This window comes from Paramacrobiotus metropolitanus, unplaced genomic scaffold (genome assembly GCF_019649055.1).
Source record: "Paramacrobiotus metropolitanus isolate TYO unplaced genomic scaffold, Prichtersi_v1.0 Parri_scaffold0000029, whole genome shotgun sequence".
In the NCBI taxonomy this organism is placed as follows: Eukaryota; Metazoa; Tardigrada; class Eutardigrada; order Parachela; family Macrobiotidae; genus Paramacrobiotus; species Paramacrobiotus metropolitanus.
Window position 1 is genome coordinate 665,678 of NW_026570249.1, and position 19,359 is coordinate 685,036.

At 42.1% G+C, this 19,359-nt stretch overlaps 5 protein-coding genes across 6 annotated transcripts; 1 reads left to right on the forward strand and 4 right to left on the reverse strand.

Moving 5' to 3' along the window:
• Positions 1 to 1,701: 1,701 nt before the first annotated feature.
• On the reverse strand, positions 1,702 to 6,232 carry LOC129588319 (uncharacterized). The gene is made up of 4 exons (XM_055482484.1): positions 5,424 to 6,232; positions 4,068 to 4,721; positions 3,045 to 3,712; positions 1,702 to 2,758 (listed from the first exon to the last, which is right to left on the reverse strand). The coding sequence occupies exons 1-4, from the start codon at positions 6,094 to 6,096 to the stop codon at positions 1,970 to 1,972; spliced, it is 2,784 nt and encodes a 927-aa protein (XP_055338459.1). The 5' UTR covers positions 6,097 to 6,232; the 3' UTR covers positions 1,702 to 1,969.
• A 397-nt stretch (positions 6,233 to 6,629) lies between these two features.
• On the forward strand, positions 6,630 to 7,745 carry LOC129588320 (peptidyl-prolyl cis-trans isomerase-like). Its single transcript, XM_055482485.1, has 2 exons — positions 6,630 to 6,786; positions 6,902 to 7,745. The coding sequence occupies exon 2, from the start codon at positions 6,958 to 6,960 to the stop codon at positions 7,453 to 7,455; it is 498 nt and encodes a 165-aa protein (XP_055338460.1). The 5' UTR covers positions 6,630 to 6,786; positions 6,902 to 6,957; the 3' UTR covers positions 7,456 to 7,745.
• A 1,123-nt stretch (positions 7,746 to 8,868) lies between these two features.
• On the reverse strand, positions 8,869 to 10,256 carry LOC129588436 (protein PRRC1-like). The gene is made up of 2 exons (XM_055482638.1): positions 9,521 to 10,256; positions 8,869 to 9,204 (listed from the first exon to the last, which is right to left on the reverse strand). The coding sequence occupies exons 1-2, from the start codon at positions 10,155 to 10,157 to the stop codon at positions 9,038 to 9,040; spliced, it is 804 nt and encodes a 267-aa protein (XP_055338613.1). The 5' UTR covers positions 10,158 to 10,256; the 3' UTR covers positions 8,869 to 9,037.
• Positions 10,257 to 10,579: 323 nt separating this feature from the next.
• Positions 10,580 to 14,841, reverse strand: LOC129588250 (uncharacterized). 2 transcript variants are annotated; one of them, XM_055482415.1, is made up of 9 exons: positions 14,708 to 14,841; positions 14,564 to 14,623; positions 14,019 to 14,146; positions 13,867 to 13,939; positions 13,544 to 13,661; positions 13,022 to 13,200; positions 12,387 to 12,947; positions 11,840 to 12,255; positions 10,580 to 11,098 (listed from the first exon to the last, which is right to left on the reverse strand). In XM_055482415.1, the coding sequence occupies exons 3-9, from the start codon at positions 14,118 to 14,120 to the stop codon at positions 10,763 to 10,765; spliced, it is 1,785 nt and encodes a 594-aa protein (XP_055338390.1). In that variant the 5' UTR covers positions 14,121 to 14,146; positions 14,564 to 14,623; positions 14,708 to 14,841; the 3' UTR covers positions 10,580 to 10,762. The 2 variants fall into 2 exon arrangements, with proteins under 2 accessions (XP_055338390.1, XP_055338389.1); XM_055482414.1 differs by having other exon boundaries at positions 14,564 to 14,784.
• A 104-nt stretch (positions 14,842 to 14,945) lies between these two features.
• Positions 14,946 to 19,073, reverse strand: LOC129588249 (uncharacterized). Its single transcript, XM_055482413.1, has 8 exons — positions 18,797 to 19,073; positions 18,520 to 18,647; positions 18,279 to 18,351; positions 18,049 to 18,166; positions 17,632 to 17,813; positions 16,820 to 17,374; positions 15,956 to 16,380; positions 14,946 to 15,546 (listed from the first exon to the last, which is right to left on the reverse strand). Exons 1-8 carry the CDS (start codon positions 18,915 to 18,917, stop codon positions 15,187 to 15,189), a joined length of 1,962 nt encoding a protein of 653 aa, XP_055338388.1. The 5' UTR covers positions 18,918 to 19,073; the 3' UTR covers positions 14,946 to 15,186.
• Between the last annotated feature and the right edge of the window lie 286 nt (positions 19,074 to 19,359).

The window sequence follows — 19,359 nt, forward strand, 5'->3', positions numbered from 1 at the left end:
AATTACATCTGTACGCACAGTTCATTTTTCCAAATTTGTAAGTTTGTAGTACATATTGTACATGGTTTTCCATCTGTGAGCCGTTTGGAAAGTTTACGTAAGTTTTATTTACATCGGCTTATTAAATTGTAGCAAAATGCCTCGTCAAACATTAACAGTATAAAAAAATTAATACCGAATAACTCGGAATTCAGAGCAGCTGTGTGAAACACTGCAAGGCATTTTGGGATAACAATAAATATGGAAAGCTACTAAAGAGGTAATTTGTGCCAAAAATTACCGTGAGTGGGTAGATTGCCAAACTGAAAGTTTATGAAAAATTTAGTTTCTCAGATTTGACAAATTATACAGTGTAAAGTGCATAATTACTTGTTACCAAAATATAATACGTACGATAATACTCGGCCTGCCATAAGCCTAATGCCGGCTTGCCATAATGCAGCCTTCAACCGCCCTGGGCGGTGACTTCCAACCGTTGCAACGGGCGGTTGCCTACTTCCTGTCAAAAGAATACAGCCGAAGCACGGACAACTATGAGGAACACAACTTTCGGACACAACGACGGGACGGGAAGTCGGAGTGACCGTGTCGTGGGAAATCCGTACCACGGAAACTCCGTCAGTACCGTCCCGTCGAGAAACTTTTTCTCCGTCTCAGAAAACGGTTGACTATGGGGCCGCCTACGCGCATACCATTCAAAATAGTGTAGCCGTAAAATCATGTTCTACAGATTGTCAATGGTAACAACTCTACCGGAAACATGTAGGTATGTACCGCCTATCTCAGTAGAATTGTGAGTCCATGTTACTGGTTATGAAAAATTCTGAGATGTTCTGACTTTTCTGCATGTGAAATCAGTAGACCTGCTCGACCGGCAGACGGCTGACTTTCCCGCATGTTCTTGCTCTTGCCCTTGCTCTTGCACTTGCTCTGATTCTGATTATCATTAAACCGATGATGATGTCCTGAATTCGCGCGTTGCGGTTACGTAAGGTTGTGATTTTCTTAAGATCTGGGTAGTTACCGACGAACCATCAAACCTCGTTTTACCGAGGTACGGGTGGATTAACCCAAACCCACTACTCATAGGGGTAGATTAGAAGTTGCCCTTGCAGTACACTCACCTGTTGGTTTTCTGTTTACAGAAAATTGGGGCGTGCTCTCTTTGTCTCTCCGGGGCTTACGTTGCATAAATGCTCCTCTTTTTATGTGATCTGTTAGCTTAATTCTGTCTGTATATTGTATCTGGTAATACTGTACATAATAATCATTGTTGGCCCGTTTTTTGACAAGACCGGAAATTGCAGGCGTTGTGCAGACCGGTCTTATAAGGACTACAGAGTACTGCAATACATAAAACGAAGTGATGGGACTGCAGAGAGATCTGATCCTTGTGTATTGTGATACCTGTGGAGCACTCGCAATCAACCAACCGTTGCGCCCGGGAAGAAATATTGCATCCACACGTCTTTAGATAAAAATCTGACGGTTAGACTATGCGTTCAGAAATCCTGTTCCCATAAATTTTCTCGTTAAATAATAAGTACCACATCTGTGTCGAGGTGATTACGTCCCCCAAAAGCATGCGGGGGAGATTTCTGGCCAACAGTTAGAGCGGCATTGGCAATGTGCTTCTCAGTGTTCCCGTCCTGAACGATTACTACCACAGCGATGATAAGATGTCATTAGTTATTGCTCTCACCGGAACCTATTTTCCAACTCACCGCTGACAGGATGCATTTACAGAAATTTGACAGGATGCTTTTACAGAAATATTACTAACACAGCAATATCAGAGCTTTCTGCAGCAATATCACCAGCGAAATTTAAAAAATTTCTAATACCAAAAAAATTAACATTAACTCTAAAACACTATTACAATTTTTTTTAAACTACAAACGTTCAAAAATTTCCTTGCGCTGTTCTTAATGGCACATGAAACATCATCAATAAACTGAGTACTTGACGTTTACAGCTCTTTCAGCCGTTTTTCGGAGATCACCCGCATAAACTGCAGAGAATCGTTCATCATCCTCCGTGGCACCTCGTTCAACACATCAATTCCTCTTTCCGCATACATCCTCACAGTGTAATCTTCCGCCAACCTCGCCTTTTTCAAGGCACTCCAAACCAGCTTAATACCGTCACCAAACACATCCAGGAAATCTTTTCCCATCCCATCGACAATTTCACACAAACAATACACCGCGGCTCGCCTGTTCAACACTTCCGGATCGGTCTCCATGGTGTGGATCAAGCAGTTCAGCACTTCCATCCTCACTGCACTCATTCCAAAGCGCAATGCTCGGCCGACATCTGCCAACGCCGAAATGGCACTGGTTCGTACATCAGGATCGGTATCGCGTGCCAGAAATAGCAGGGTATTCAGGAGTTTATCAGCGTACCGGGCGGCTGCCGGTCCCAGTCGGTTAACAATACGTACGAGGTTTTCAGCCAGGAAACCGCGGACCGTGGGGTCAGGGCCTGCGCTCGCAGGGATGCGCGTGCTGGCAGCAAAAGAAGCAAGTTCGGACAGAAGGAGAGGAAGGTATTCCGATGGATTGGAAAGCGCCGTGGCCTCCAGACACTGAATAACGGCCAGGTAAACGTACGAATCGGATTCTCCTTGGAAGACTCCACAGCAGTCACAGAAAATGGCTTTGGAATGAGACAAAGCTTCGTCGTCGCCGGAGATTATTAATCGGCGAAGTTGGTGGTATGCACCAGCGCGAAGCGGAAGAAGTGGATCTTTCGTGTCCTGCAACCGAAAATCAAGGTTATCTATGTAATATGGATGAAGTAAACAAGATAACAGCACTTCACAAGGAATGTGTCATTCAGTAGTACTAATCTTTATTTTGAACGAAAAAGTAGACGTTTCGGTTAATGAGCAGCGTTTCGAAATGTAAACTTTAGTACTGTAAGTAGAAGCAAGTACAGCATACGCTGCCAGATAGGGATACCATATATTGTATTTTAGGCTAAACCGAGGCTTTCTTACGCCGTCTTCAAACCGTCTCATACCTACAGTATCTGGAACATACCTTCAAAGCCTGCTGGAACGGTGTTAAATCAGTCCGCTCCGACCATACTGCCACTCCCATGGATAACTTGCACGCCGCAACCAAAAGATGCATCCCATCATTCAGTTCCTTCCATGAGATAGACTCACTCAGCTCACCTAGTTCCACCTTCAAATCCTCAATGTTTAAGCATAAATGAAAAATCATCCCCATTGCTTGCTGATGAACTTCTTTGCATTGTGAACCGTTCAGACAGACGATCTTTCCCACCAGCTTCAGCACGAGAATGTACATGGCAAAGGGTATCCCACGGAATTGTTCATCGGCAATTTTAGGGATAAGAGTGCGCATTCTAACCGGAAAAACAAGAAAGACGTCCCAAAATGATGGACATTCCGCTAAAGGTCCCATACCGTCATCCTCGGAATCAAGGAGGAATTCGGATAGATTGCGAAACCAAACACTCAGAGACAGCAGCTCCACAAGCTGATAGTTGGTCGGTGGAATGCTGGATAAGATGAGCAAATCCCGACAAGTATCATTCAGACTTCGGGATATTGTGTTAAATAAGGCAGAAAGTGAAACTGCGGATTTTGACGATGTCAGAACTTTGGTGTCTGGTGTTCCAGATATTGTCATCCATACGTCAGAAGACTTCTCACTGAGATCGCACATCGCGGCAGCAATTTCTGCAAACAAAACATAATCAATTTTAAAAACACACTAGCTATTGCAATTTACCGATAATCAAAGCTTCCTTTAGAAAGCAGTTTGTACTATGCCGAAACATCACCACAGCGATGCGCATTCCAAGAGTAGGTAATTGAGAACCGATAAAAACCGCAAAAGACTAATCCACTCAACTGCGTATAACGTTTCACACTGTACATTACAAGTTTCATTGGGCAACAGACAGTCTGCCTGCGCGCATAAAATAAATAACCAAAAAACTAAAACAGAATAACCCGAAATGCAAACAATCCACACAGATTGCACCTTCGTTACAGTACTCGTACTTAATTTTTAAAATGTTTGGTGACATACCAGTTTCAGATAGATATTTCTCGCCCGACTGAATTGATAAACTCCTAAACAACGCTCTTGCTCCATTTCTATAACTTTCCACCAATTTCTGTTCCCGCATTTCAGGTTTTACATGTCGCAATATGACAGGAATGAGCTCAACTATGGCATCTTTAACACTCAGTTCCATCGACAATCCACTCTGGAATGCCATGAAGGACAAACCGTCAAGAATACCGGTGTACATTTCAATTACATTCTCCGTTAACGGTGATGCGCCATCGGCGAGTAATCGACGCAGAAACAGCAGCTCATCGCTGAAGATATCGTTATCCATCAATAACAAGGCATTCCTGACAGCAATGGAAAAATCTGCCGATTCATGACCGAGATTCTTTGAAATCGAAGCCATGGACAGAAACACGTGCTCGTCAAATAATATCCGAGACTCCTCTGGATTATCGCGCAACATAAAGGCGAGCGCTTCCAACGTCGTACGACACAAGGACAAATTAGGGTAATTTGCCGACATAGTCCTGGCAAGGTGTAACAGTTGGGGGATTATTAAACGATGCCAGTGGGATGAATTGGCGCGGAATTCAGGAGGCACCGCAGTTAATAAGCGGCTCAATCGCCCAGATCTACTGAGCTGCTCTAATTCCATTCGGCTTATTCCTAAATCGAAAATCACAGATATTAAAAGTCTTCCGACTTCATATACAAATAGAACGCATTCGTATTTATTTACAACTACAACATGCAGAAATTTCAATAACCACAACACTGCAACATCAGTAAATTACCGAAAGATGACAAAAATAACAGTTAAACTATCTGTACTGCAACGTAAAGATACGTAATTTATCAGGATAATACAGGCATATGTTACGCAATGATGTGTAATTGTGAATGCTCGCAAACATTTGATTGTGAACACGAACAACAAGAGCATTTTTAAAACAAAAATATTATGTGCAAAAATTTCCGGAAAACTTCCAAAAAAAAGCAAAAACAGGCGCATTACTCTGTCAAAGCAAAAAAGAGCTTTTTAATGCTATACACCGCCTGCACAAACTGCAGCAAGCAGAAACTGCAATAACCGCAACACCAATAAATTACAGCAAGATGTTAAAAATTAAATTTAACTATTGCAACGTAAGGTTATTATTTATCATGGCAGACACAGGTTACGTCTTGTTGTATAATTGTGAATGCTCGCAAACACTTGGAAGAAAACAGTGATACAAACAACGAGACAAGAATAAGAACAAAAAATATCATGTGCAAAAATTTCCGAAAAACTTCCAAAAGAAGCAAAACATGCCAAAGCAAAATCAGGCTGTTTAGAGAAATACACCGCCGCATGTCATTGCTTACCGGAATGCATCGCACTGAGCACAGCTTGGACACCGTCCGTTTCTCCCAGAATTCGCGTGATTACTTCGGATAAAACCACCGAAAACCACCATATTCCCTTCGCTGCACCTTTCCCCAATCCCGCACTCTCCTGAACACCAGCGGACAGTTTTGACAAAAGAAAAGCGGACGCAGCTACTTTCTCCAATTCAAAATATCGTAAAAACTGTCGAAAACTTTCAACGCTGCGCAGGCGCGGAATTCTGGTTCCTTGAGCGCTGCGTTCTTGATCCAGCTGCAGATACAACGCTACATATAAAGGCAACGCGTTCTGGATGGCCGAACACAATACAGGATTATTAAGCCATCTGGTAATAATCTCCCAAGCAGATTCTAAAGCAGTCGTATTCGATTCCGGTGGAGATTGATTGGTAAGCGATGCGAAGTTGTGGATACGACTCAACGCAGTTACAATACTCCGATCTCCGTGCAAAGCCAGGCACAACGAACCATAAGTTTTAGCCAGCTTATCCACTAGTATATGATCGTTCGCCGTCAGTATTACGGACTCCTGATGGGTCCACAAATGAAAACAACGTTCCATCAAAGATTTTAAGGCATTCAGATGTTGCTGCGGATCCCACGTGTCTGCCTTTAAAGATAACGAAGCGAAGTCCGCATGAATGTTGTTCATGATTCGTTCGGTCGAATAAATCGGCACCGATGTGTAAAAAATTAAAAAAAATTATAAACGAAGAAAAAAACACGGTTGTAAATCTGGAAACAATGAAAAGCAGTAGAATTTTTGGTACTTTCCCATTTTGAGTGTTTTTGTCTCTGTTTGTGATTTTGTCTGCTTACGAACGAAGCTTCGACTTATCACTTCCGGCCAGACTAACTAACTTCCGGCGGCTAAGGCAACCGGCCGAGAGCAGCGTCAAGACATTGCGCTCGAAGCCTTAGACCTCAACGACAAGCTATCATCTGGCAAGAGTAGAATCATCCCCCGCGGCAAGGTGGATAAAAAAATCGTACGATCGGTCTGATGACTCTGGATGTAAGCGCCGGACGATCCTCAATGGGGTGGAACAAAGCGTTCAGCCAATAGCGCGACAGATGGAAACCTCCCATTTGATTGAAAAGCGATATGGCTGATTTGAATGCTGCGCGGCCCATTGTTCACTGTGAAGTGATTAGCAAATCGCTGTTGCTCGTACAGGATTGTGCTGTTGTACGACACGTATCACCGCTTTTCCAGAACGTGTTTGCTCTGTTATCGGCATCGCCGATGTATTTTTACACTTGCCAGTCAGTGGCTTTCAGTCTGGAGAATTCTCGCTACACCGCTCGTCGACGCCGGTCCATCGCCCCATTTTCTAACCAAGTAAGTACTCTATGCGGTCTTGACCGAAAAACCAGTGGATCATCGTGATTTTAGCGTTTTATTGATTTTACCTATTTTACCATGCGTTTGCTCAAACCGCAACCGCTGTTCATAGGTACGCGAGTCGCTCTCTCCTTCTTCTCAAAGAATCCCCCCCTCGATCCCAGCAAAATGGCCAACAATCCCAAAGTCTTCATGGACATCACCATCGACAACGCCAAGGCCGGCCGCATCGTGATGGAGCTGCGCGCCGATGTTGTGCCCAAGACGGCGGAGAACTTTCGCGCCCTGTGCACCGGGGAGAAAGGCTTCGGCTACAAGGGCTGCGCCTTCCACCGCATCATCCCCCAGTTTATGTGCCAGGGCGGTGACTTCACGGCGGGCAACGGTACCGGCGGCAAGTCCATCTACGGGAATAAATTCGAGGATGAGAATTTCCAGCTGAAACACACCGGCCCGGGCGTCCTGTCCATGGCCAACGCCGGACCCAACACCAACGGCAGCCAGTTCTTCTTGTGCACCGTCAAGACCGAGTGGCTGGACGGCAAGCACGTCGTCTTCGGGAATGTCGTGGAGGGCTTGGACATCGTCAAGAAGATGGAAGAGCAGGGCACCCAGAGCGGCAAACCCAAGTCCAAGGTCGTCATCGCTGATTGCGGACAGCTGTAAGGTAGACAGAATCAAACAGCATTGCCATGCCGTTGTTTTAATTAACTCTGCTGCTGGCGGGTTTTTAATCAGACCCCCGGGTTTCCTGCTTAATCTTTTCATTTTCGATCTTTCGCAATTTTTTTGTTTGTTTGCTCGGGTTTAGCATTGACTCATTCCGTTGAGTTATTCATTTCGTTTTTTTTTACATTTTTCTGCCGATGTGTTTCGCGTGGGTAATGTCCATTTTTGATTTTGGTTATGGCGGATGCGATCGTACTTGGAAATAACAATAAATTGAAGCACCGTTTTTTTCCACTTGGGTCTGGAATCTGGATGATAAAGTTTATGCTGCCGAACAAGGTACTTGGTATTTACAATAGCTGAAATCTTAGGTATAAAGCCGGCTATCAAATTCTCAAAACCGGTTTTGCCGTATAACACAGCACAGTCCTTGATTTTCACAATGTTACTGAAAGTCTGCAAGTAGGAACTCGAAAACTACAGGAAACATAGCAGCGGGTTCTGTCGATTCATTCCTACCTAAGAGCATTGAACTTCCACGTTGAGAAATTTTCCCGTCAACAGTTTTGCAGTAAATAACCGCTATGCCGGTAAATGCCAAGCCCTGCCTGCTTGGAATAAATCCTTATTAACATACCGCACGTAAACAGGTAATGCAAATAATATATATTTAAAATTAATGCCAAAAGGAAGAAGCTATAATTGTGACCGGTCTTGTTATTGAAAAAAGTCATACAAGCCCTTTCCGTCCGTACCGTACTCTAGTACGTTTTTATATTCCCTGCTACGTAAGGTAACTACGAGATGACTCTGCCGGCAGTATTAATTTTGTGCGCTTATAAGGAAGGAAGGAAAGTGTTCAAACTGCAAAGTACGTAAGATTTTGTTTTGAGCGACACTTCCACCGGTAGATTTAATTTTTCTGATAAAGATAAAAATATGTAAATCTTGTATAAAAATATTTTAAATTATTTACAGGATGTTTACATGCCGCATTTACATTCTTACGGATAAAGTAGAATGTTATGGTACCGGGCATTATACGAGTACAACATAAATACTCAAGTAGTGAATATTTATATAATATACTATACGGTACAATTTTTAATCTAGATTTACTATTACAAATTTACAATTCTATACAATTTTTACTCCTGTATGAATGTATACGGTATGTATACAAATCATGACAAACTATGTAAAATATGATAATAAAACTGAATGCACAAATAGGCGTCAACGCAACCATAATCGCAGATTCTTGTGCGTTAAAAATTACAGTATGTCCAGTACTACTTACTGTATTGTTCAGAGTCTGTATTTAATTTTTTTGCTACGTATAATAATACAGTGTCATGCTTTGTACTCGTACAATGAATATATACAACACGTGAGGTACATATCGTTTTAATTCATAAACTAAGTTATTATATTTCTCAGCACTGCTTCCATGCGTTAACTGTATAACTGTATAAGTACGAGTATAACTGTATAAGTACCCCGGGACATTTCACAATCAACAAATCCCTTCGTGCAATCACTTTTGTGTTGTATCATGCATGCGATATGTACGAGTGCTCTACGCTTTAGCACTGCGTGGGGAATAGTCGAGTGATCCATCTACGCGATTGTATTGTTCAGCTGCATAGAGAAGTCTTAACCGCTCTTGTTCTTGTTGTTCTTTGGCCAGAGCTTCCGCGGGATATCCTGGATAGATGGGAGCCGGTGGACCTCGACGTACGATACCTACAAATCAAGCCCAGTTTTAGTAAATCACAACAACTGCAGTACATACATGCTACTACGAATATTTATATTATATAGATATATCACATCAATTCGACCCATATCGTTGTTGTTTTATAAAGCAATAATAACTGCAATGGGGCAACTATTTACAGATTGTAGTGCGCTAGAAATCATTTTCAGTGAAGTATTTGTTATACCCATATTGTAATATTTTTAACCACTTAAACCTTTTTTACTCGTGATATACAGCATATTAAGCCCTGGTAATTACCATTCGATTATAATGCAAGCGCATAAAACTATCTCGTCGTACCATAGCTTCCTGGGTTTGGTAGCGGCCCCGGCAGCAGCTGATACGCGGTCTGCGGCATCAACGGTAAATACGGTGTGTTGACCAGTTTCGACCGCGGCATACTCGCGTTAACCGTGACCAGCGCCAGCGTCTGATTAATACTCCCGATCTTTATCGGCTCCCCGAAACTCAGCGGAAAGGTCCGGTTGAGTGCATAAGCCGTGAAGGAATTTGTGGGCATGAAATACGATCTGGCCGGCGCTCCCGGAATCGGCGCGTTTCCCATGGGATAGATGGGTGGATATGCTGGCCGGATTAATGGACCACCGGGAGGCGGCAGCTGGGCGTTATATGGCGGAGGATAGGGCGGCGTGTTGGGATACAGTCCTGGTCTACCCAAAAGTGGCGGATGGTCGGGAGGGATTACCGATACGCTGTAGGAATTGTCGGCTGTTTCGAAAAGGTCACCGGATTGCCGTGCGGTGAGTGGGCTTGCGCCCGTTGCGGAGCCGGTGGCAAATAAGCTACCCACGTCCGCATCGTCAGGGAGAGAATTAACTTGTGGAGATGGGATGATCCGGGAAAGGTCGGCATATTTTTGTGAAATGACGGAATTCATACATGACAGAACTACAAAGAAATAACTTATTCTTGTCATGGTGTGTTAGGAGGTCGATCTTTCCGAAAGCAGTAATCTGCGACAAACATGAGCTTAGTTATAAAACAGTACTTCAAGTATACAAGAGATAATACTGACCGCCCGTTTAAGGGTTGCGAAACAGTAAACATACTTTCACTACCAGTCTAGCTACCATTGCCGATGAATAAATACAGTATATCGGAATGTAGGGCAAACTGTGATTGAAACTAACTAATAATACGCTTCACGATTGCGGCAAATAGTAAAAGATGCTGTAGCTATAGTTTCAGTTGTTTCTACAGGAATCTGTAACGAAATCTGTTTATGGGTTAGCGCAGATGGCCGTCAGCGGTCAATAGTGCCGGACACGGAATTGATTAGCATTGAATTACGAATCTGATTTGCAAATGGACAAATACGTACATAGAACCGTTGGAATTTCTGTTTTTTAATTTTGAATGCACCTAAAGTCTTAAGTACAGTACCGGCAGAATTTTAATTACAGTTTGCAGGTATACTTCTATATATTAGGCCAGCCTGTACCGTATAAGCTTTATGTTTTGCTTAACTTGGAAACAGACTTCAAACTTCGAACGCAGCTGAGAAAAAAATTAAAAAAGAATTTAAAGCTGTCTCACTGAACAACGTTTTGTCTTAGGGTTTATCAACAAATTTTTGCTGGTATTCATCTTCCGACAGTAGGAAACGCAGTTTTTATTCGTCTCGTCCCATCCGCTATCTGTATCCTTCTTTCCATCGCATAAATCCGTGGCTTTCAAACACTGATTGGTATCCGGCATGGGAAAATACAGATTGCCCTGGCAGTACTTTATACAAACATCCTGCATGTTGGTCGGTGCACTGCCGGTTTCCAGTTTGTGACCATTGCATAGCTGGCGTTTATGTATACACTGACCAGATGGATCCATATTAAACAGTTCACCATCCATTTCCGGTACCTACAACACAACACAAGTCGGATTTTTGCTGCTCATACCAAAATCGTATATGTGATAAATTACGTATACTGATCTATTTTTCAATTTCGGCAAACAGCGACTAAATATCTGCGACAGAAATGTTTGCTGTAAACTGCGCAAGTTTTTGTACAATAGCTAGCATGAATAATTCAAATTTAAACATTAGTTTTCTACAGGCCGCCACAAGGTTTTTGGAAAGGGGGGGGTGCTTGCGCGCCCCCCGGCGCAGTTTTGCCAAAAATGCGCCGGGGGGCGCACCATTTTTTGGCCGCCGCCGGGGGGCGCTTAATAAAAAAAATTATTTTTAATTTATTTTTATTTTCGAACCGTATTTTGGCCCGACAAAAACCGTCGATCGCTACATGGTATTATCCTGTGTCTGGTTTTAAAATGTTTTTGAAGCTTTGTGAACACGCAGATTACTAAATTCGACCCAAAAATTTCAAATTTCACTAATTTCTGTATTAAAAAATTAAAAAAACGCAGTAAAACCGGCGCCGGGGCGGCGGAGCCCTTCTCGGCCGTCAGGACGGCGCGCCGGGGGGGGCGGTCAAAAACCCCGGAAAGGGGGGGGGGCGACCGCCGGTGCGCCTCCCTTTCTGGCGGGCCTGGTTTTCTACTTATCGTAACATAATCAGAAATTGGACGACACATTATATAATAAATAATTTATTTTAATATTGATGGAAGGGCAGGTATTATCAGTAATTAGTGAGTGACCTTTGGACATGCATCTAGGCAGTTCTGCTTAATCTCATCCCATCCCGTGGTCGTATCATTCCGCCCATCACACAGCCACGTATAATGAATACACTGTGAAGTGTCGCCCGTTGGGAAATAGCCCCCTCCAGTGCAGTATTTTTGACACACATCCCGATCGTTTGTGGGGACTTTAGGAGCGTGTGTACGCCCGTCGCACAGCCAGTCCTTCATCAGACACTGCCCGCTCGGCTCCAGATTGAAATACTTTTGTTCTCCTCCCTCTTGTTTATCAAGGTCACCACAGTACTTAATACAGTTGTCCTTGATTTCGTCCGATCCATCACCGCCAGAAAATTTGTTAGCCTTTTTACCATTGCACAGCTCCAGAAAATGGACGCACATATAAGTGGGCGCAATCGCTACGTAACCGCCACCTGAAGCAAATATATTATTATAATAAAAAATATCTTAATACATTAATATTTCAAAAACTGCATTAGTAAATCTTTAAAAAAATTAAAATGCAGTAAGTCACAAACCCATTACCAAAAGCTGGTTAACTGACCTTTGCAAAATTGCTGGCAGACATTGATATCTTCGCTATCATCTTTGTCATCCTTTTTAATACCATCGCACAGATACGCCTTCTTGCTGCACTGTTTCGTTGTAGGCGCATTATAAAGCACTTTTCCACTGTATCGTTCCCGTTCATTAATAAAGGCATTTTTATAAAGGTCATTGTCGATTTTATCGCACAGCTTCAGACACACATCGGGATTTTCATCCCAACCGTCGTCCATTTCCACAATCCCGTTACACAGCACCGCCCAGTTCTGCAGATTCTCATCATATGCCACGGTGCTGATGTTCGCCGGGGGCGGTTGACTGGGTATCAGGTAGTCCTTACATTTATACAGTTTGTTGATGCGGAGAATATCCATATCACTGAGTTTCTGCCGTTGACCGATCTTCGCGCCCTTTTGTTTGGGCAGGATGGTCGGGTAGTTGCGATTGCGGGAGAAGACATTCCAGCCGTAATGCATGGCCGATTCATAGTCGTAGGGGGTGTCCAGGGTGGTCGCCGCTTGGGCGGTCTGCGCTTTGAACTGCGCGGCAGTGTCGTCGCCTGTCGCAGACAATGCTTTATAATTATGGTCTGATATGGCTCGCCTTGAAATAAAGTTTGGTAAAACTGGTTACCTCCTTCTAAATTTTTGGTGTTGATGGTGATGTATTTATCCCGGTCGGGGCGCGCGTGCTCGTGGAAGAATCCCAGTGCATGAAGGAATTCGTGTTGTGTGGCGCCGAATCCATCTTGACATCCGCGATGCATGGCAATTTCCTGTCGTGATCCCTGCCTGCCCACCATGGAGTGGCAGCTACCAAACACTCAACATTATGTACTGGACAGTGGGCAGTGATTAGTCCCGCAGAAACCCGTGATACTACCAGGTGTATTAAAAAATAAATAAACGACTATAAATCGTACCACGCGAGCATGTATCTGTGTACGTATGTACGTGTTTATGAAATTCAAATTGACTGTTGTGCGACGTTACTGTTGTGCATTTGCTCGCTAGTCGCTACTGCTATTCGCGATTTTGTGTTACTTTGATTGCTTAAAATTTCGTTCTTTTCTTTTCGTTTAACCGGTTGTTTTCTGAGTGGAAATAATATTAATTTAATGAGCAATTTCCGATTTAAACTTGATGCTGACTGTACCTTGTCCCGGCGACGACAGCCAGATAATCGTCCTCGTATTTCCGTGGAACAAATCGTATACACGTCTTCGCTTCGATACCAGCCATGGCCTCCTTGATGAATTTCGTTTGGCTGTTGCCTGTAAATTGTAGGCATATACGCAGAGTATCACTGGTGCGTAAAACAGAGGCAATGCGGCAATAATAATACTCATACTTTACTGTTCTGGTTCTACTCGCTATATAAATTTTAATAAACGGATGCCTTTCTTAGTGCGCGTATTTGTAAACATATCCGAACTGATTTGTCTACGCCGTGCTCATATTAATTTTCTCAAAACTTACTGACACTGCGTGACATTTCGTAAGGGACCAAACTGTTGGGCCACAGCAGACTTTCATCCTTCACTGCGTTCGCCTACGACAAAAACTCTCCATCTGCCGAAAATCAATGCCGCAAGTTGTAAAAAATGTTTTTAATATAGATTATATGTTACCTGTGTATGAGCTACACCAATGACCGTAGAGGGATCTATGCCGGCGATGTCCCCTTGAAGCAATCCATCGGATGTATCTTTTACTGGCCATATGGATAACATGTCTTTGTCAATGTAGTCCCTCCAGTCTAAAACAGCCGCACAAAACGCCAAACGTTAAAATTTTTATGAACTTTAGTACCCAAAAAATGCTTTTCAAGGCACGTAGGGACATGCATAAAATATTTCATATGCTTTAAATTTTACCGTACGTCTTGCAGTTAATTACGTAGGTTCTTTTGCTCTAACGGCGTCTTAATAACATTTGCATTAAGAATTTTTATACCGCCTCCGTATTTCCTTGTTATACGCTACCGTCGCAAAAAAAGTTGCAGATATATTTTAAAACTGTGTCATTAGGTTCTGCATACGTACATATCGTTGAATAGTTGATACAGTAATACTACAGTTACACAGTAACTTGAAAACCAATTTTATGCTATGCTCGAACAAGAGAACGAGCACACAAAACGGATACTAAGAGAGCAATATTGTTTTGATCATACCCGCTGGAATGTCGTTATCCAAAAATTCTTTGTCGTCGCTTGATGTTGGTGCCGCTGCAGCTACGGTAAAGGTTACATATAACAGAAAGATCCTCAGCTGCAAGGAAACTGGAGCCATTTTCGATTTGACTAATGTTACCGTACACAAACAGGAATCTTTTCAGCGATGGACTGGCTGCACGTGAATCTGAAATCTCCAAAATGTGCTGTGCCATACATTATCACATTGTCAATATTGCTTACACATGGAAGTAGCCCAAGGCACAGGTGCCATTAATAAAAATCAATGCTAAACAAAAGATTTTTACTGCGGGCCAGATTTGTGATTGCAGCAGCATAACATGGCTCGAACAAGTTTCTATGGAAGTTCAGAAAAACGGCAAACTGTGTGCGCAACGTGCAAGTATGTTGCGCATATACACATGCTTCATCTAATGTGGAGTGCAGATGCAGTTTAATATGAATGATTAGGAATTAAAATTATATATTATTTTTTTAAGTGCAGTTTTACTGTATTTTACTGTAGTATTTGACATCAACTGCTACTGCTTAAACCGGAGCAGTAGCAGTGTGTACAGTGGACAATCCATATAAATCACAGAATGATAATGCGGAAAAATGTCTTATTGCAATAGCAGAGATCTTCTTGCGCGAGGCTTTATTAAGCACCGCCTAGATCGGGGATTAACGAAAAGATTTTGTTCGGTGTTCATCAGGTTGCAGTACTTTCGGCAATTCTTCGGCGTCTCATCCCATCCATTTTTCGTATCCAGCTTGCCGTCGCATAGATCCGTGGCGCGTAGACATTGTTTTGTGTCCTCCGCCGGAAAGAACAAACTTCCTTTGCAGTATTTTTCACAGATATCTTCGTTGTTGGTCGAAACCTGACCGCTCTCTATTTGTGCATTACACAATGTTCGTTTATGTAAACACTGCCCCGATGTCTCCTCCAGATTGAACAATTCACCGTCCATTCCGGGGACCTGTGAAAATGTTTTCTGTGTAGATAGCACATTTATGTTCTAGCTTACTTACTACCTACAAGCTTGGTTATGCGAATGCAGTTATCATGAACTGCACGCTTGCTAAATAATTTTATTGTAGCAAAGAAAATATGCATGAATTCATAAATATGAAAAGATATCTTCGGCCTTGTGCACTTCACATATATACGCGTATATTTCAGGAACATTTTTCTTTCGTGTTTTTTTACTCGTACGTAATATACAAAGGTTATATCTCGTATAATTATAAATACTGGATATATAACTATGAGCTAGGTAAGTCATAAGTATATGCCGTTCATAATACGTCAGAAGGCACAAGTCAGAAAATACACAGCAGAAAATGTATTCATTCAGGTGCATAAAAACATATCTTATAAAAGCATACCTTCGGACATGCGCTCAAACAGTTCCCTTTCACTTCATCCCATCCGGTGCGAGTATCTTTCCGGCCATCGCACAACCACGAATAAATAATACACTGGAAATTGTCACCGGCGGGAAAGTGTCCAGATCCAGTACAATATTTCTTACAATTCTCCGGATCTTCGGACGTGTCGTTAGGGTCGTTGTCTTTAATTCCGTCGCACAGCCACGTTTTCAGCATGCAGCGCTGTGTCGGTGCTAGGTTGAAGAGGCGTCCGCCGTAGTCTTGCATATCCGGCTGTTGACAGTATTTGATGCAGTTGTCCTTATCTTCATCCGACCCATCACCGGCTCCGTTAGGGCGACCGGCGTTGGCAATTTTTCCGTCGCACAATTCGGTGAAATGGACGCACTGGTAACTGGGAGCAATCGCCACATAGCCTCCACCTTTGTACAAAAAATAATTAACATTGTATAAGAAACGCACCCAATTTTGTGACCAGAGAATGTACTACTTTATTTTTATTTAGGCAGTGTCATCTCGGCGTAGATTTAAAACACGTGGAAAAATTAAATGCAGCAAAATAATTAAAAATACAATATTGCAATGCATGAACTTTTCCATCAACAGCATGCTACCTATGTAAAGCAATAAATATTGCTTTAAAATAATCGCATTACAGTATAGTACATCTGTTAGTTTACTTTAAAACCTGGAGTCTTATTGCAGTTTTTATTGTATTCTTATCCTTCGTGTGCGTACTCGTACATACTAAACGATATAGCCCTATACATAAATTTTTTTAAAAATTCGTTTTCATAACTTACTTGTTTATTAAAAATCGGTTTATAAAGGATGAACTATGGCATCGTTTTAGTACCATACCTTTGCAGAATTTTTTACAAGTTTCCTTGTCTTCGGATACGTCATCAGGACTATCCTGAATTCCATCGCACAACCATGACTTTTGCATGCACCGCTTAGTGGTAGGCAGGTTAAACAGTCGCTTCCCGCTGTACCGATCGCCCACCCACAAATTCGGATACAGCGCATTATCAATTTTATCGCACAGCTTCAAGCACACATCCGGATTCTCATCCCAACCGCCTTCCCGGTCGACCTTTCCATTACACAGTATCCACCACTCTTGCTCGTCGTCATCGTAGCTGACCTCGCTAATCTGCACCGGTTTCGGTTTCTCCTTGTTCAGATACGCTTCGCAGCGGTATAATTTATTGATGCGCAGAATATCCGTGTCGCTTAAATGATCACGCTGTCCGATGCGTTTGCCCTTTTGTTTCGGAAGGATGGTGGGATAATTACGGTTGACAGCGAAAGCGTTCCAGCCGTAGTGCATAGCGGACTCGTAGTCGTAGGGCGTGTCGAGAGTCGTGGCTTGTTGTGGAGTTTTAGCGAGGAATTGTAACATCGTTGGTGAATCTGCAAGGGAACTTTAATTACGCATTTAAAATTTGGGCGTCCTATTGATTCGGGCAGTTAAATTAGCTGCAAAATTTTAAACTTCTTAAGAAAAGCTAGAGTAACTTAAGAATTAAAGTGTACTACTTGCCTAAATACGCTAACAAAAGTTTATTATCAGAAATTAAATTATATTTTGCTAAAAGTGTTCAGGTAAACGGCCAAATGCTATATATAAAATTATTGCCAGCTGCTTTTTATTTAATATTCTATTTTACCATCGTTGTTGAGATTCCTGTGATTGATCCAAATGTACTGATCTCTATCCGATCGGGCGTGCTCATGATAAAAACCCAGAACGTGGAGAAATTCGTGTTGAGTGGCGCCTAAACCGTCCCGGCAACCGCGATTCATGCTCACTTCCTGTCGGGAGCCTTGTCGTCCCACCATAGAACTGCAGCTGTAAATCGAAAAATCTGAAATAATTTACAGTATTACGAAAGATTTTATTGCTATTTAAATAAACGATTAATAAAAGCGATTGTCATTCGATAATATTATATAGTATTTCAGTTCATGACACTTGGTTGTGCAACAGCATCCAAACACTAAATCGAAGGTAGGTTAATTTGATAATTGTTTTTAAAACTCTTCAGACAAAACGTTTTACAGTACTAATAGCGAACATGGCTTACTCCAATCCAGCAATGATCGCAATAAAGTCCTCCTCATATTTTCTTGGAATAAATCGTACGCAAGTTTTCGCTTCTATGCCAGCTAGAGCTTGTTTGATGAAATCCACGTCCACATTTCCTATATATTTATTACGAGTAATTAATTTCAATTGTATACCGTTATTTATGAAGGTAAATCTACAAAATTTGCATATACTACTGCTACAACTCAACATTCTTTACTGACTTACGAAATTGCCTTGACATCTCATAAGGAATCAAACCATTTGGCCATAACAAGTTTTCATCATTCACTGCGTTAAACTGCAACAGTAAGCAAATAATAAGGAAACGATTTGGTAAAAGCGTAAAAGTTTGATAAAACTTTACATACATGAAAAGAGTTTAACTGGAATTATAATTAATTTTGTTTAGCAAACATTGTAGAGAAAACAAGAGTCTAGCTACCAAATTGCAGCATAAATCACAAACCTGAGTCGGGCCAAAGTTGACAACCATACTGGGATCGATTCCGGCAATATCCCCTTGCAAGAGCCCATTTGACCGGTCCTTTACCGGAAACGATTTCAACATATCTAGTGCAACATAGTCTCGCCAGTCTGTAAACCATCGAAATTAAAATTATAACTTTCAACTACCGGGATACTACGGGGAAAGGTTTGTTTTAGTTTTTCCTCCCAAGCGAGTGCAGTAATGATTGCTAAACGTACGTATACGTACACAGGCTAGGTTAGATCTTCCCACGAACCTGCTGGAATATCATCGTCCAAGTGTTGTCGATCTTCCTCGTCAAGTCTTTGCACCGCCCACACACCGGTCCCATATATAACAAACGCCAGTTGTATAATTTTTACATCCAATAATTTCATTTTCACTGAATTTAAGAAGATTTGGATTGTGAAGTATGGTACTGCATCCAGATAGGCAATTATCTGGAAAAGAATTTACGCTAACTGCATGCACGTACAATTGCAGTAACTACTGTCTGTCCGCGCAAAAGCATTACGAGCTAACGCCTGCATAAAAACACCAACAGACAATATAAATATGAAAGTTTTGACAAATACCAAAGACACTGAGAAGAGTAATTAGAGAGGGAAACCGGTTATTTTATAAGTAAAACGTCTTGAGGGCACTGACTAATTAGGATCACACTTGCACTTTGTGTTTATTACGAATAACGACGTCAAACATTGCCACTTCCGGAAATAAAAGGCTGTTTTTCTGATATCTGTAATTACGTAGCACTGTTTGATTTGAGCAGTATTACAATTAGATGGATGTCACATTTGACATTAATTAACATTTGCT

Coding starts and splice junctions, on each gene's coding strand:
- LOC129588319 (XM_055482484.1), bottom strand. CDS start 6,096: ATGAACAACATTCATGCGGACTTCGCTTCGTTATCTTTAAAGGCAGAC. Junction 3,713..4,067: donor GAAATATCTATCTGAAACTG/GTATGTCACCAA, acceptor TTTTGTTTGCAG/AAATTGCTGCCGCGATGTGC. Junction 2,759..3,044: donor CGTTCCAGCAGGCTTTGAAG/GTATGTTCCAGA, acceptor TTTCGGTTGCAG/GACACGAAAGATCCACTTCT.
- LOC129588320 (XM_055482485.1), top strand. CDS start 6,958: ATGGCCAACAATCCCAAAGTCTTCATGGACATCACCATCGACAACGCC.
- LOC129588436 (XM_055482638.1), bottom strand. CDS start 10,157: ATGACAAGAATAAGTTATTTCTTTGTAGTTCTGTCATGTATGAATTCC. Junction 9,205..9,520: donor ACCAAACCCAGGAAGCTATG/GTACGACGAGAT, acceptor CTTGATTTGTAG/GTATCGTACGTCGAGGTCCA.
- LOC129588250 (XM_055482414.1), bottom strand. CDS start 14,681: ATGGCTCCAGTTTCCTTGCAGCTGAGGATCTTTCTGTTATATGTAACC. Junction 13,940..14,018: donor TTGGTGTAGCTCATACACAG/GTAACATATAAT, acceptor TTTTTGTCGTAG/GCGAACGCAGTGAAGGATGA. Junction 11,099..11,839: donor GCCTAGATGCATGTCCAAAG/GTCACTCACTAA, acceptor GTTGTGTTGTAG/GTACCGGAAATGGATGGTGA.
- LOC129588249 (XM_055482413.1), bottom strand. CDS start 18,917: ATGAAATTATTGGATGTAAAAATTATACAACTGGCGTTTGTTATATAT. Junction 18,352..18,519: donor TCAACTTTGGCCCGACTCAG/GTTTGTGATTTA, acceptor TTACTGTTGCAG/TTTAACGCAGTGAATGATGA. Junction 18,167..18,278: donor TGAGATGTCAAGGCAATTTC/GTAAGTCAGTAA, acceptor ATAAATATATAG/GAAATGTGGACGTGGATTTC.